This window comes from Corythoichthys intestinalis, chromosome 8, assembly GCF_030265065.1.
Source record: "Corythoichthys intestinalis isolate RoL2023-P3 chromosome 8, ASM3026506v1, whole genome shotgun sequence".
Classification (NCBI taxonomy): Eukaryota; Metazoa; Chordata; class Actinopteri; order Syngnathiformes; family Syngnathidae; genus Corythoichthys; species Corythoichthys intestinalis.
This window is the reverse complement of record NC_080402.1, coordinates 23,458,981-23,476,582: the sequence shown is the minus strand read 5'-3', so window position 1 is coordinate 23,476,582 and position 17,602 is coordinate 23,458,981. Positions and strand designations below refer to the sequence as shown.

At 38.3% G+C, this 17,602-nt stretch overlaps 1 protein-coding gene across 3 annotated transcripts; it reads right to left on the bottom strand.

Moving 5' to 3' along the window:
• Nucleotides 1–7,111: 7,111 nt before the first annotated feature.
• ankrd49 (ankyrin repeat domain 49) lies at nucleotides 7,112–17,034 on the bottom strand. 3 transcript variants are annotated; one of them, XM_057843761.1, is made up of 3 exons: nucleotides 13,329–13,435; nucleotides 12,490–12,716; nucleotides 7,112–9,191 (listed from the first exon to the last, which is right to left on the bottom strand). In XM_057843761.1, the coding sequence occupies exons 1-3, from the start codon at nucleotides 13,372–13,374 to the stop codon at nucleotides 8,715–8,717; spliced, it is 750 nt and encodes a 249-aa protein (XP_057699744.1). In that variant the 5' UTR covers nucleotides 13,375–13,435; the 3' UTR covers nucleotides 7,112–8,714. The 3 variants fall into 3 exon arrangements, with proteins under 3 accessions (XP_057699744.1, XP_057699746.1, XP_057699745.1); XM_057843763.1 differs by lacking the exon at nucleotides 13,329–13,435 and adding an exon at nucleotides 12,948–13,317; XM_057843762.1 differs by lacking the exon at nucleotides 13,329–13,435 and adding an exon at nucleotides 16,754–17,034 and having other exon boundaries at nucleotides 7,123–9,191.
• Nucleotides 17,035–17,602: the final 568 nt, after the last annotated feature.

Below are 17,602 nucleotides of genomic sequence, written 5' to 3'. Positions count from 1 at the left end.
TTAAGTTGTAGCATGGGTGAGTTAATAAAACATAATGAACAACCACAATAGGAGTACAGTATATCAAACACTCACATTAAAACTGTTCAGACAATAAGGACACTCAAGATTCCTATTTTCCACGTCTGAGCAGCTGCACTGCCAAAACACCTCCTTAAAACAAGTTACTTTTTTTTCTTGTGTGAAAATCTACTAGAAACAAGTGAACTTATCTGCCTGTGCTTCAAGTAAATTTCACTCAGATTTCTTGAAATAAGAAAAATAGCTAGCTGAAAATAAGCTTAACATTCATTTTTAGCAAAAAAGTTGGTATATTTAATTGATCAAAGAGCTTGTTTATCAGAAATGTTCTTAATTCAAGAATAGATGTTCAAAACACTATTTGAAAGCATTTTTTCTTGGTTTAGGTGAAAAATGACCAACTTTCAGATGTTTGGACTTAATAAAAACAAGTATTAATATGTACTTACTTAAGTGGAAAAATCTGACACATTAATCTGCTAACTAGTCTTTAACGCTCAAAACAAGATAGAGAAAAGTATTTGACTAGATTTAAGAAAACATATCTGATTAAGACGTTATTAGGTTTGTAGTGTATACAGGACAGGTTAAAAAAGGAGGGGAAAAAAAAACAGAAAAAAATCTCATTCAGTTTCACCGCTTGTTCGTCTATTTGCACATACTCTGACAGCCATTCCATCTTAAAAGAACCACATTTTTGTTTTACTTTGGCTTGATGAGTGTAATATCGCTGCCCGTTCCTTTCGCCACGATAAGGGGTTAGCGTCTCATAACTCCGCTGCACTGTTGTTAACTAGCTAACTTGCACGGAGCTTATGGGCAGGGCACATATGCACAATACTGTCAATGCTATGATTGGTTGCGCAGCGTAAGTGAAGTGAACTGTATCGTATTATTGGCTTACAACTGTTGTTCATTTTGTTAAGTTGCAAAATGGTACAGAAAACAATTTTGTTGGTCTAATTAAGTACATTATATCAGTTCTAAAATTAGATATTATTTAATACTGTAGTGCTTGCAAAGATTGGCAACGGAATGTTGCTTCAGTAATTACTGAAGGAGTCAAGGTCACTTACCAATGGGAGCGTCGCATTGCCGTATTGAACGCACCAATAGGCAATCAAATACCTCTATTTGTTACAATGTGGAAAATGGACTCTACTTTGTCTAGCTTTTTCCTAAGGGTGTAACGGTACATGTATTTGTATTGAACCGTTTCGGTACGTAGAGCTCGGTTCGGAACTGAGGCGTACCGAACGAGTTTCTGACTTAATGTAACCCTTACTTTTCGAGGCTGTGAGTCAATCGGGTTACAGTTTTTTTGTGTAGATTATATTTACTCCGTCTACTATAATGAGGACCAACACGGTACGACAATATAACCCAGAAACGTCAGCGGCGCGTCAACGTGGCCGCTGCGAGAAAGCAGTAAAAAGTCAATCAGCCAGTGCACACCAGTCGCAGTGGGGCTGCGTGTTAGACACGTCCCAGAAGCAGCTCAACACGACGCACGCGAAAAGAATGGCTGAGTTTATTATTTGACGCGAGACGCGACCCTCCTGCGTCAATACTACTACTGGTAGCTACAATCGGGCAGACTGGAAGTCACTAGTGTAAAAATACGGAGGATCCGGTCGATTTTCAAACTAATATGCAATCGTAACCCACTTTTTGAGTCCATCAGATCTCTGAGTGGTAGATCGGGGCACAGTTGACTTGTCTTTGTTGATTTACTGCTGTATTCTCTGCTATAATAATAACCAACACAATCCCGTGTTCAATACAAAACCCTCCTACCACAACAAAACAAGTAGGAACTAATATTCACATAGGAACTAAAGTTATACAACATAAAATATACAATATAAATGAATACTACATCACATTTGTAAAATATAAACACATAATGAAATGAATAATAGCCCATTTAAATCAAATAAATTCAAATGAGCTAAAACATTTGTTTTAAATAAAAAGACTAATACACAGATCCTGCTTACACAATTAAATTTATTAATTTCTGTGTGGTGCTTTAACTTGAGAAAATCCACCAATAATGCTTTTGAAAACCGTTCATAAGAAAAAAAAAAAAGATTCACTGAGGCATTTCATTTGTAAAATACACGTTAAAATCTTTGTCATTGGGATTTCTTTTTTCTTTAGCACAGGACTTCTTTTTCTTCTTTCTTTCAGAAGAAAGCTGACCAATACGCGGGGTCTGAAAGGCAAATTGCTGTTGGATTATCTTTAAATACCCGCTACTTTTTGAGCAGAATTCTAGCTTTGTATAGGCTAATGTTCCTATTGTTGAAAGCACAAAGGTGTGTAATAAACAACTAGCACATTTATATTTTGCATTTTGTTTTCTTACTGTACCGAAAATGAACTGAACCGTGACCTCAAAACCGAGGTACGTACCGAACCGAGATTTTTGTGTACCGTTACACCCCTACTTTTTCCAAATACCTACACAACTCATTGCCATGCCAGTGAGGCTGTGCAAGAGTGTGCTTGGGGAGAAAAGTAACCTTGGCCTCACTTTTAGTAATACTTAGCTATTTCTCAGTTTTTCTCAGTCTTTGCACATTTCCAGTTTACTCTAAACATATTTCATGTCCTTAATAAAATCATGAAAATCATTTTACAGGACCTTTAAAAACAATTTTACCAACTGCTGAATAAGGGACATTCAATTCAACATAAAAGAAAGCTCTGTTCATAGAGACTGGCTCAGTTGTCTACATTATTTTAATACAAAAAAAAAAAAAAAAAAAAAAAAAGCCAGATGCAAAGATGACTAATATTCCAACCATCACATATTTGCTGAAAGCAAAATTATTTTATTTCAGGAGCAAGGTAACCCTACTTTATAATAAATGCTGTTAAGCAACCTTTTCATTGCAAAGAAAACTATTCTGTCAAAGTACATACACATACACTCTAACAATACCTCTAGAAGAAATATTTTGAGACTGAATATTGCAATTATAAGTCAATAGCATCTACCCCCCCACCCCCTTAGGGAAAAAAAGTCCGTGGCTTCAGGTCAGACAACTGTTAAAAATAATGTTTGGGTGTTGAATCCAAAACGTTCAGTTTTTATGTCATTTTTACCCCATAGTTCCCTAAATACTTAGTACAGTGCTGGCCAAAAGTATTAGCACCCCTACAATTCTGTCAGATAATGCTCAATTTCTCCCAGAAAATGATTGCAATTACAAATGCTTTGGTAGTAATATCAATTTATTTCGCTTGCAATGAAAAAACACAAAAGAGAATGAAAAAAATTAAATCATTGTCATTGTACAAAAATCCAAAAATGGGCCAGACAAAAGTATTGGAACGTTTTAAAAAAATAACTTTGACGCTTCTCTAATTTGTGTAATTAACAGCACCTGTTACTTACCTGTGGCACATTATAGGTGGTGGCAATAACTAAATCACACTTGCAGCCAGTTAAAATGGATTAAAGTTGACTCAACCTTTGTCCTGTGTCCTTGTGTGTACCACATTGAGCATGGAGAAAAGAAAGAAGACCAAAGAACTGTCTGAGGACTTTAGAAGCAAAATTGTAAGGAAACATGGGCAATCTCAAGGCTATAAGTCCATCTCCAAAGACCTGAATGTTCCTGTGTCTACCGTGCGCCGTGTCATCATTCAGTGTAAAGCCCATGGCACTGTGGCTAACCTCCCTTAGATGTGGACGGAAATGAAAAATCGATGACAGATTTCAACGAAAGATTGTGCGAATGGTGGATAAAACACCTTGACTAACATCCAAACAAGTTCAAGCTGTCCTGCAGTCCGAGGGTACAACAGTGTCAACCCGTTCTATCAGTTGGCGTCCGAATGAAAAGGGACTTTATGTTAGGATACCCAGGAAGACCCCACTTCTGACCCAGAGACATAAAAGCTAGGCTGGAGTTCGCCAAAACTTACCTGAGAAAGCCAAAAACGTTTTGGAAGAATGTTCTCTGGTCAGATGAGACAAAAGTTGAGCTTTTTGGAAGAAGGCATCAACATAGAGTTTACAGGGGGGGACGAGGCCGGTCCCCACAGTCAAACATGGCGGCGGCTCCCTGACGTTTTTGGGGTTGCTTTGCTCCCTCTGGCACTGGACTGCTTGGCCATGTGAATGGCATTATGAAGCCTGAAGACTACCAACAAATTTTGCAGCATAATGTAGGGCCCAGAAAGCTGGGTCTCCCTCAGAGGTCATGGGTCTTCCAGCAGGACAATTACCCAAAAAAACACTTCAAAAAGCACTAGAAAATGGTTTAAGAAAAAGCACTGGAGACTTCTAAAGTGGCCAGCAATGAGCCCAGACCTGAATCCCATAGATCACCTGTGGAGAGATCTGAAAATGGCAGTTTGGAGAAAGCACCCTTCAACTCTCAGAGCCCAGGAGCAGTTCGCCAAAGAAGAATGGTCTAAAATTCCAGCAGAGCATTGTAAGAAACTCATTGATGGATACCGGAAGGGGCTGTTCGCAGTTATTTTGTCTAAAGGTTGTGCTTCCAGGTATAAGGCTGAGGGTGCCATTACTTTTGTCCGGCCCATTTTTGGAGTTTTGTGAAAAATGATAATGAATTCATTTTTGATTCTTTTTTGTTTTTATTGCAAGCAAAATAAATAAAGATATTACTACCAAAGCATTCATAATTGCAATCATTTTCTGGGAGAAATTGAGCATTATCTGACAGAATTGCAGGGGAGCCAATACTTCTGGCCAACACTGTATATTGTGCAGAGAGTTAGTCATATCCTATGTAAAAAAGTAATTGTGGTAAACGTTGCCTCTGTATTTCATTGTACAGTGGTATCTTGACATACAATCACATCGACATACGATCATTTTGACATCCGACGCAAAATTTGACACGCCATGTTTCTACATCCAACGACATGCTCGAAATACGACAATTTATGACAGTGCCGCAGTTTGTTTTCCTGCAAGACGGACGCACGGCTGATTTTTTTGTGAGAGAAATCAACATAGGTTCCAAGAATGTTTGTGCAGGTGGTGAAAAAAGGAAAAAGGTGACGCTTACCATTGAAATTAAGAAGGAAATGATAGAAAAATATGAGCGTGCTGTGCGTGTGAGTGAACTGGCTAGACAACGTGGCTCTCCGGTCCTCTCCACCCATAACTAAATAGTAACCTTTGCTGTATTTGGTAGTCATTTAATGTTGTGAATCAACCATTAAGTTGTTAAAATTGCTCCCGTTATTGTATTAGTTCCCTTCTGTCTACTTTCGACATGTGAAAGTTTTAAAACTGTTTCATCATTTAAAGGTAGATTCAAGTCAAGATTTTGCCGATTTAGGAGTATTTTAGATAAAAAGTTACTTAGGTTCACTAGGAAGATTCTCTACATTAGGGCCTTCCTGAGAAGTCTACTGCTTTAAGACGGCGGCTGTTTACTAACGCCGGTGTGTCTATCATTTCGTATCTAGTTCTATATACTAGTACTGTACATGTTATATATATACCGTAGCATCATGTGGTCGTAGTTTGTAGGAGGCTATCGACGCTACAGTCAGTTGGAGCCACCTAGCATCGCGAATGCAACGGTGTCACAACTCAGTGCCCTCCTCCCCACACCCGCTCTGCTCTCTCCGGGAGTCCGTGTCTCTCAGACTTCTCATGTCATTCAACCAACATAGTAACGCATGCCTTTACATCCTCAGTAACGGTACCGGTGTTGCAAAGATGAGAAAAAATTACTCCCTACTGAAAAAAATTATTTTAACAATGATTTATTATTATCTCTATTTTATCAATTACTAACACTGTTAGTAACAACAGTGTTAGTAATTGTGGCATTTGTGGATTTATTGTTACAATAAACAAATACAGTACTTATGTACAGTATGTTGTATGTATACAGGACTGTCTCAGATAATTAGAATATTGTGATAAAGTTCTTTACTTTCTGTAATGCAATTAATAAAAAAAAAATGTCATACATTCTGGATTCATTACACATCAACTGAACTATTTCAAGCCTTTTATTATTTTAATATTGCTGAATTTGGCTTACAGCTTAAGAAAACTCAAAAATCCTATCTCAAAATATTAGAATATCATGAAAAAGTATACAAGTAGGCTATTCAACTAATCACCTGAATCATCTAATTAACTCGAAACACCTGCGAGGGTTTCCTGAGCCTTAAAAACACTCAGCTTGGTTCAGTAAACTAAATCACAAGTATGGGGAAGACTGCTGATCTGACTGCTGTCCAGAGGACCATCATTGATACCCTCCATCAGGAGGGTAAGACACAAAAAGAAATTTCTCAAAGAGCAGGCTGTTCACAGAGTGCAGTTTCAAAGCATATCCACAAAAAGTCTGTTGGAAGGGAAAAATGTGGCCGGAAACGCTGCACAACCAAGAGAGATGACCGCAGCCTTAACAAAATTGTGAAGAAGAGCCGCTTCCAGAATTTGGGGGAGCTTCAAAGACAGTGGGCTGAAGCTGGAGTCCAGGTATCAAAAGCCACAGTTCACAGACGTGTCCGGGAAATGGGCTACAATAGCCGTATTCCCATGGTCAAGCCACTTCTGAACTCAAGACAACGGAAGAAGCGTCTGACTTGGGCTATGGAGAAGAAGCACTGGACAGTTGCAGAGTGGTCCAAAGTCCTCTTTTCAGACGAAAGCAAGTTTTGCATTTCATTTGGAAGTCAAGGCGCCAGAGTCTGGAGAAAGGCTGGAGAGGAGCAAAATCCAAGTTGCTTGAAATCCAGTGTGAAGTTCCCACAGTCAGCAATGGTTTGGGGAGCCATGTCAGCTGCTGGTGTTGGTCCACTGTGTTTCATCAAGTCCAGAGTAAATGCAACTGTGTACCAAGAGATTTTAGAGCACTACATGCTTCCATCTGCTGAAAAGCTCTATGGAGATGAGGATTTCATTTTCCAGCATGATCTGGCACCTGCCCACAGTGCCAAAACCACCAGTAACTGGTGCACTGACCATGGCATCACTGTCCTTGATTGGCCTGCTAATTCCCCTGACCTGAACCCCATCGAGAATTTGTGGGGTATAGTTAAGAAGAAGATGAAAGACACCAGACCTACAAATGCAAATGAGCTGAAGGCCGCTATCGAAGCATCCTGGGCATCAATAACACCTCAGCAATGCCACAGGCTGATTGCCTCCATGCCACGCCGGATTGATGCAGTAATCCGTGCAAAAGGATTCCCAACCAAGTACTGAGTGCATCAATGGACATTTTCAAATGTTTGATTTAGTTTTGCTGTTATAAAATTATTTTTTTACTTGGTCTGAGGAAGTATTCTAATTTTTTGATATAGGATTTTTGAGGTTTCTTAAGCTGTAAGCCAAAATCAGCAATATTCAAATAATAAAAGGCTTGAAATAGTTCAGTTGATGTGTAATGAATCCAGAATGTATGACATTTTTGTTTTTTTAATTGCATTACAGAGAGTAAAGAACTTTATCACAATATTCTAATTTCCTGAGACAGTCCTGTATATCCGTCGTGTCTTATCTTTCCATTCCAACAATAATTTACAGTAAAATATGGCATATTTTAGAGATGGTTTGAATTGTGATTAATTGCGATTAATTACGATTAATACATTTTTAAGCTGTAATTAACTCGATTAAAAATTTTAATCATTTGACAGCCCTAATTAAAACCCCTCTTAATGTTTTCATTTTAATAAAATTTGTCAAATTTTCAATCAAAAAATAAATAGCTCGCCATTGTTGATGTCCATGGGCTCCCTGCAGTTCTTCCACAGTGTCTTTAACTACGTAAGGTAGTGATTGAAATACACCACAAGGTGTCAATGACGAGTTTTAAATTAATTACAGATCTAGCCTTGACAAAGTAAGTTTTATGTATATTATGCATAGCTATTTTGATAGGGAATGCCAGTTCTCTTTGCATTGAGCGCTTTTCTTTTTGTGAACATTATTTTTTAAGGGATAGGAATTTTATTTTTGTTGTGCTTTCACTAAATGATACTGTAGCGACTTAACTGTTCCTCCCAAATGCATGATAGGAAGTTGGGCAACCATGACTGTCTGTGGTGGCTGCAAATGGTACATCTTCTCTGCGTTGTGTACAATACAGGGTGTTAAGAAAAAGATCATCTCCTGTCTTTCTTCCCCACGTGGCTCACAACAATAGATATGTTTGATGTGAACGAGTTGCCAAAGCTTATGCCAATAAAAGGCGTGGTCCAATGGACGCCCATGTCCACTCTTATTTCACTGCCGTTTTAGCTTTCAATATGCAAAAACTGCGTCATTATAATCTGTTTGAGGCAATGCATGAGCCGATAATTTCGTGCATGCGTTAAATGCGTCAAATATTTTGACGTAATAACAAAAAAAAACTTTTTTTCCTCCCCAACACCAGGGGGTGCTGCAGCACCCTCAGCACCCCACTTCGCGCGCCACTGGCAAAGCCAGCTAAGAAAGGAAGAGTAATTAGGATCTAATTTCATTATTTAGCCTTTTCTGTCACTTTTTCAGATAGATTTGTGTCCAAAATATGTTCTGCTATCATTTTAAAGTCACTTGCTGCCGTATTTCATAGATATTTAAACACTATTCTCCCCAATGTAAGAAATTCAAATTTGCATACTTAAGTACTTTGAGCAACCATCTTTCAAAAGTCATTTATATTAGGTGTTTTCTGTCCAGTTAAAGAACACCATTATGGGCTGGGAAGTACACTGGCACAATCTTCGACCATCTCAAACAGGAAGTGATAGGGTCCACTCCGTCTGGCTAGCTCACTGGCACTTTCCCCACTGTTGCTACGAAGTCCAGGCTTTAGGTGACGCTGAGAAAGTAGGAGCTCCAAAGTGTGTCGCCAGTCTGTTTTGGATGAAGTGCTGTGCGATGCCGCTAAGTGTAGAGGTGTGAGGCCTCCGTTGGTCTGCGCGTTGACGTCGGCACCGTGATGCAGGAGCAATGTCGCCGTGGCAACATGTCCCCAGCGGCAGGCGCTGTGCAGGGGCGTCCAACCGTCGACGGTCCGTGGGTTCACTTTTGAGCCGGAAGCCAGCAAGAAAGCTGCCAAGTCCACGTGACCGCTATAGGCTGCGCGGTGAATGGGGGTGTAAGCGTCCTCATCTGTGCTGTGTACCAACGAAGCTTCTGCAGCTAACAATCGCTTGACAGTGGGCAACTGCAAGGTAAATCATATAGGAAATCAATCATGGACTACTGACTGTGAAGCTGCCCTGTAATTGCTTTTATTAAAGCAAACATCAGTAATTGTGTGTCATAAGCAAAGTGTTTGCGTTTTTTTTTTTTTTTAAGGTACAAAATAATGGGAGTGTTGACCCTGCAAATTTGAAACGCCTTAATTAGAATATTTTAATCAGGTTTTAAACCATGATGGACTCAATATGATGCTACAAGGCTTCAACTGAAGACAAAAGCCTTTGAAAAATACATTAAAATTGCTTGTACAAATTAGTGATGCACAATAATACATTTTTCAACAGATACTGATAACGGACAATTTCAAGCCAATAATTCTATTAAAAGATATACCGTATTTTTCGGACAATAAGTCGCAGGTTTTTTTTATAGTTTGGCTGGGGGTGCAACTTATACTCAGGAGCGACTTATGTGTGGAATTATCAACACATTATAATATCATTTCACATGCTATTTTGGTGTTTTGGAGTGACACTGATGGTTTGGTGAACTTGTTAGCATGTTCTTTATGCTATCGTTATGTGAATAACTCTAAATAGCTATGGCCGTGTTCGCGTTCTGCCTTTGGCAAAGTGTGTTCAATTGTATTATTGACTTTTCTATATTGGAATGCATGCTTTTAGTTTGTGGCGCTTTCGCATCCAAGTGGGCGCGCACTCGCACTTCTTTACGCGAAGAAGAGCACTCACACACCAGAAGAAGACGGACAGCTACGCAGCGTCTCTGAGCGAGTGGGAGAGAGAGCGAGAGAGAAACTCAGCTGCAAACCTATGTTCATTGTTTATGCTTGTAAAATATCTATACAGAGGCAACGCCAGTGTGTATCATCTTTTCTGTTGTTGTTGTGTGTTTTCCGACAAGAGTGTGCCGACAAGAGTATCACCGAAGAGGTCCGCAAGTACGACAACCTCTTCAATGTCTCATCAAGACTAGTGACATGCGGTCAGGGGAGGCAGGTGAGGCAGAGCCTCACCTGTCATCATGACAAAAAAATAATTATAGCATCAAATCTATATTAATATTTGTCCATTGCTCTTTATGTATGACTCATTTCAAACATTTTTTATAGTCAAAATCGCTGAATTTGCCTATTTCCTGTTCAAATAAAGAAATGAAACGAGAGGTGCGGCAGCAACGAGTAAAGCCTCACCTTTGAATGCGCAATCCATAACAAACTGGGTTGATACATGGAATTGGAGCGTGCTGGTTGCCGTACATCTGCATGTCGCCATTATAATGTTTCCAGATACGTTTATTTGACCTGATTTTCCACACTCTTTAAAGTTTAATGTTTGTTTTAAAGCTTAGACTAAGAAAAATACAATAGAATATTTAAAAACTAAATTTTGGACTTAAATAAAATATTCTTTGTTTTTCTTTTCACACTTTTTGTTTAGAAATATGTAATAAATTGATTAAAGTAGAAGAATTTAAAGTTTTAAAAACAACTGAATATTTCACTAAAGGTCAGAATTGAATTCTGTGGTTTTGTACACCACTCTTTACTCTCATTTATGTTGCATGAATTATAGAATTGCGACGGCCAACACATTGAGGGTGTAGAGCAAATGCATGTTATTTTCTTACTTTTACGTATCGATAATATGTACCGTGTGCGCGTGTTTTGTGAAGAATGCTGATGAGATATGAAATAACCAGTAGCCAATTGAATAAGCTACCCTTTTTGGTTTATATATTTGGAAATCTGACACTAAAGGAGTCAGTGCCTCACCAACCATGAACCTCACAGCATGTCACTGGTCAAGACATTATAAAGATTGCCAAATGGCAAGCAATTCGTGGAAGGAGATTGTTGAAAATACGGTGCTGGAGATCAGTGATTGCAGTAAAAAAAATGGAAGAACCTCTGAGACAAGTATGTGTGTGTTCGGAAGCGAATAGCCACACGAAGTGGTGACACAGTCGGCCAAAAACTGCCAGCTTCTTATCACTTTACGTCGTATATCGTTGGTGCACTTTATCATTTATTGTGTACATATGTTTGCTGTGAGTCTGTTACTTATTTACATTTTACACTTCAAGTATATGAAGGATAAAGCTCAGGTTTGGTGTCAAAACAGTTTTTTTGATGTTTAATTTTCAACTACAGACAGTTCACACACTTGATACATCATCCCTGATTGTGAGTGCCTCGGTGTTTTTATGATAGCGTGTTTATAATCAAGGCTTCCAACGCAGTTTGGGAAGTTCCATAGCAGCCAGAAATCTACTACGGCTTCCCACTAGCTGGTGTAGGACACGGCAAAGAAACTGGACAAAACGCTGGACAATGCAGCTTGCTGGCTTCCACCCCCCGATGCTAGAATTTGTAATGTGACTGCCAGTCTCTGTGCTGAATCAACAGTCGGACAGACCACCTCCGCAACAGTTTTCTGTGTTGCCTGCGCCTCAACATTTGTATTTTAATAGCCCCAGATGGGGGGAAGAAGGAGCGGAGTCGATGACGGCTTTCCCCACTTTATTGTGGCAACAATAAAAGAAACAAATAAAATAATAGCGGACTGCCGCAACATGCGACCGCTAACTTTCGCTTTCTCCCGTTCTTTCCACTCGGTTCCCACTACGTCACTGGCTGGTCACCTAAGACTATAAACTGCATTTTTTTTTCATCCAGGTCTTTAGCTCTTGGGTCACTTCGGTCAAAATGCCTCTGCTAGTCAAAACCGTCTCCGATCATCACAAGCCCCATACCTTTCCATTTGTTTAAGGCACCACTATTAGCTTTAGCCTTCGCGCTAGTGGTAGCCTCGTATTCATTCCAAAAATCTCTGTGATGCAGCTTTAAATGGCTATCATGTTAATGGTGTTGAATGAGGACACTTTTTTCCACCTCACGGAACTTCTGCAGTGCATATTTTGCAGATGTTGAGAGCGTTACTTGTTTCACACATGGAAAAGTCAACCCACACTGGTGACAGAGTCGCCATGATATCCTACTGCTTCAAGCATGTCGTGTAACGCGTCACTCATGCGACAGAGGCTTCAGAGGGAGGAGGGGTTGAGGCGGCAGTGCAGAATTGGACAAAACTGCATTGATCACGTACATTTGGAGGCTAAATCAAGTATATAATTATCAGATTGCATTATCGGTTGAATTTTTAAAAAAAAATATGGATTATCTGTGTGACGTCATAATTGCCATTATCAGCTGAAAATTATTGGTGACCGATATTATCCTGCATCTTTAGTACAAATCATCTAAACAAAATGTCCAAACAAGTCAAATTGTGGTCACTTACACGGTTGTGTTCTGCAGCCCAAAGAATCAGATCAGCTGGTTTGTCTTTGAGATCTTCTTCTTTATGTAGGTACCATTCCTCACTGTGAACCTCATCTTCATCCTCCAATTCTCCTTCTTCATCCTTACTTCCTGTCCAAAGGCTGCTAGCCCCTTGCGGAATCAGATGGCCATGTGTATTTAGAAGCTCCAGTTGGTTCAAATCGTCTGAAAATTCCATGTTGACGTCTGTCCAGGAAGTTAAAAAAAAATCAATAAATCAATAAACAATTATAGGAACCCGGTAAAAAACTTAGCCATCCATTTTCTACAGTGCTTGTCGTCATCATTTTTTCATTTTTGAATGCCATTTCAAGTATTACTACATGCATCAGCCATTGTGTGAACTATGACTTCTCATATAGTTCAATGCAGGGATGTCCCATCACATAGTTTTGCATCTGAGTCCGAGTCGGTCACCTGATTTTAAAGATCTGCTGATACCCAGTTCTGGTCCGAATCCTCGGAAATGTATTAAGGAGAAAAAAAGAGCACATCCAAATGTCTTTTTTTCACTAATGTGAACAAAATGCTAAAATTATAGCCATAAAAGGGGGTTATTAGTACAGCAGTGGTTTCAATGAAGCAGAAAAAGCAGATCACGTTTAAGTATTTTGTATTATATAAATGAATTTAATTTTGAAATATGGTCACTGCTAATTGCCCATTTGCACAGCCTTTACAGTGCGTGTATCATGAATGTTGGGCCTTGTTGGTCTTCCAAAATTTAAATTCGTCAAATTACAATGAAATCCAACAAACTGTTTATCTGGTCTTTCAGTAAATTGTTTGCCCTTGTACCTGCACTTTTACTTGAGTAAAAAAAAGTGAGCAGTTCATCCACCATTGGTAATGTCTCCTGTTCCTCATATGCCTGGACTAATGGGAAGGAGAATTGCAAGACAAAAGCTTTTATCTTACAGAGTAAAAATATCAAAGCTTTCTCCTCTGTAATTATTGCGTCACATGCTGAAATGTTAGCTGCTCAATAGAAGTTGCTTAAAGACTGTTAATGCCTTTGTTGAATGAATGTTTTTTTTTTTTTTTTTTTAATACGCGTTAGAACTATGATTCATATTTGCATTTGAAATTGCCCTACTTCAAAGTCAACCGAGACAAGAAAGTCGTTTTCTGATATGAACAATGTGAACTTAAGAAATAAAAATGTCATCATGTAAATCAGGGAATCAATTAGTCCTGAGTTATTAAGTGAAATGCCTTATTTTACATATATTTGAGAACTTTTGAGAAAGATATTTGATAGCTGCAACCTAAAATTAAACTCCCTGTTAAATTGTGGTATTCTTATTGTTATTTGAAACTGTTGCTCAAGGTCCCTTTGATAGCTTGCAAAAAGGGGCTTCACAAATAAAGCTCTTCAAAGGAAAAAAATATATATCTTGATTAAAGTACATGCAATAGTTGGGTGATTGTGAAGTTTCATCAAAAGTGTTTTCTTCTTCTAGACCGGAAAACACAGTGGTGGAAAACGGTGGAAAACACAGACAAGGCTGAAAAAGCAGTTTCTGCTCTTGCACCCCTCTTTAAAATAAACTGCTGTATTTTAAGCCAAAAGAACTGTTGTGTTTGATAGAACAATATGTCTATATGCTACTATCGCAGTTTCATGGCGCATTAATCCCCCGGACTATTTTTAATTTGTCCGTTTTACCCAGGAGAACTCCATTTACAGACACCGCGCAACCGCTTTTGTTTCAACCCAGCCATAAAACGGAGGAAGCCTTTTCTGAAGACGGTACACAAAAAGCCAGCAAACAGTTTGCTGAAGACATGTCAACAAAGCACAAGGATTACTGGAACCATGTCCTATTGTCTGATGAGACAGGCAGGCTTTCTTGTGTATCGAGACTTCCTCCTGGGGTGACAGCCATGCACACCAATTTGATGTAGAGTGCGGCATATGATCTGAGCACTAATAGGCTGACCCCCAACCTCTTCAATCTCTGCAGCAATGCTGACAGCACTCCTGTAACGAGTCACATGACATTTTGGAGGGAAAAATGACAAGCAGTACTCAATTTGAACATTTAGGGATGTACGTATTTACTAAGGGGTGTACTCATTTTTGTTGCCAGGGGTTTTGATTAGAGCTGAAACGAATACTCGAGGAACTCGAGTAACTCGAGTTTAAAAACTGATCCGAGTAATTTTATTCACCTCGAGGAATCGTTTAATTTTACCAGCTCTAAGCATCATGTTTTGCCCGGACTACTTTTAATGCGGGACAACGCGCTGATGTCACATGCGTAGAGGAAGAAGCAATAAAAAAATACAAAAAACCTTTCTGCAGCCGACAGCCACTACAAACTACGCCGACGTTGCTAAAAACTAGCCAACATGATGCTAAGGTGGTAGCAGGTAGCATCTGATGCGTCTCATAGATATCACATGTATGTTGAACTAGATGCTAAATGACAGAGTCAGCGGTGTTAGTAAACAGTCGCCATCTTAAAGCAGTACACTTCTCAGTGGTAATAAATAAGATTAACGTTACTGTCTCTCGCTCATGTAACGTTACCCCTGCGGAGGGCTAGGTTTCTATTAAGACCACTGAAATAAGATTAACGTTACTGTCTCTCGCTCACGTAACGTTAGCCCTGTGGAGGGCTAGGTTTCTATTAAGACCACTGTCGATGCGTGGCTAACGTGTTTTACATACAGGCTTTATTTAATCTGTGAAAACATAGCGCTGTAGAGTGATGAAGGTGTAAAATGAAAATATGATAAAGCTAACCGTCAATTTTAGCTCAGTAGTCATTGCTGGATAAAACACGTAGCACTGCTCCCTAATGTGCTCCAATACATACAGTAACGTTGACAGAGTCATCCGATTCGTTAGGTTGCAGTTATTTCTTTTTTGGGAACTTGTGAAACGACAACAACAACAGGAAGGCACGTCCCTTGCTCTCCCGCAACTCCCTCACCCCCGCACGTCACGCGGTGCATTCAGGAACGCATGCAAATATCCCCGCCATATTATAACCTGATATGTTACAATACACTTATTTTGAACACTGCAAAAACTCAAAATCCTATCAGGACTTACAGTTTAGACTAACTTAAAACTTAACTAGAATTTCAAAATGGCTTGACACAAATGGAAATTCAATTGAAACTTTTAACTGATGTGTGTTATCAAGCGCAATGGCATTTTTAGGTAAGAAATATATATATTTTACAAGATATAAAAGTTTTTGGAGTGAAACTGAATTGGCCTTTTTTTTTTATTCTAGTCACATCTGAGAGGCAATTGTTTGCTGTTTTCAACAATGTACATCGGAAATAAAGACATTGATTGACTGAAAATGGTTCAATATTAGATGAAATGTCTTGTTTTCTCGTGTATATAATTGCTCTTTAAAAAATATGTTTTATCTGATTACTCGATTAATCGATAGGATTTTCAGTCGATTACTCGATTACTAAAATATACGATAGCTTAAGCCCTAGTTTAGATATTAATGGCTATATTTTGAGGGGAAAATAAATTAACTCTATTATATAAGCTACCCACAGTCAACTTTTCATTGTGTCAAAGTGTCATTTTGTCAGTGTTGTCCCATGAAAAGATATAGTTAAATATCTGCAGAAATGCGAGGGGTGTACTCACTTTTGTGATCCACTGTAAATGTTCAGCTATTAATCTCAGCTTTTTACAACCCCAATTACAATGTAGTAGGGAGTCTTGGGACGCTTAAACATATTAAACATAAATTTATATGATATGCAAATCATTGTTTTTTTTACTCTATATTTTATTGAATACCCTAAAAAAAGTTCAAACTGATAAACATAACAAATAATCATGAACTTTATATTTCAACTTTAAGCTGTAACACAAAAACAAAACAAAAAACTGGGACGAAGGGACAGCGTCATGTTTACCACTGTGTTAAATCCCCTTTTCTTTTTAACAATGCATTCGCGATATCGAGTCAACAAGCCATCACCCGCCAACACATTGACTGAAATATCAATCACATCTAAACACTATAATTTTGGTAAATGGTGTAAAGTTTTTTGATGAAATGGCATTGTGTTTTGTGTAATTCGCCGCTTCATTACGAGTACAAATGAAGCAAATTTCAGAGATATTTCATGTACGTATTAATGCGTATCCGTCGTTTTACTTACGACTTTTCATCACAATAATTACATGAAACTTAACGAAAAAGAGACACAAATGTCTATTGATGATTACATACCTTATTACAATAAATGGTGACTCGGCTAACCAGTCTTGACGATGGAATAAATTATTCATGGAGTTTAGTAGTGGATATGAACGGAAATTCATTGATTCATCTTCTGAACTTCACGAGGGTTGAAAATTCAAAAACCAGGTTAGCGAGTCGAAACTCCTTTAGGTCACAGCCTTAAAAAAACTGGGATTTGCCTAAAGATAAGAAAAATGCACCTTTCTACATGGGTGTTTAGGCAGAGGTAGTAAATGCAAATCTATGCTATCTGCGCATGCGCAGGCCGGCTATCGACGGCAAGAACAGCGAGACAAAATACGTCACTAGTCCGCGCGGAAAAGGATAAAAAAGGCGGAGTCAGTATTTTAATTATTATTATTATTATTATTATTTATTTATTTTTTTTTTTTTTCGTGGGGTCAAACCTCCTAACACCACAGAAATACAAAGAAAACTGCTTTTGGCAGTAACAGGTTTTGCATTAGGCATTAGGCTACTGCATTACATTTACTGTAACAAGAGAAAACGATTTCCATTTTTAATTTTTTTCAATGATATGCAAAATAACAGTCAACAAAAATACCATACAGTGACCCCTCCCCCATCTCCTAATTTTTATTTCAATTTTAACTACTTAAGAACATAGGATGTTTCGTACATTAAATTTGAAGATAATGTAAACATTGACTTATATATTGTTTAAAAAAATACATTAACAAAACATACATTAACAAAAATACGTAAGTACAAATGATTTACAATATTCACAGTGAAATTAAAAATATTTACGATAACGCAAACACTGACTTTTTTTATATATATATATATATTATTAGGAAATAAATAAATAATATA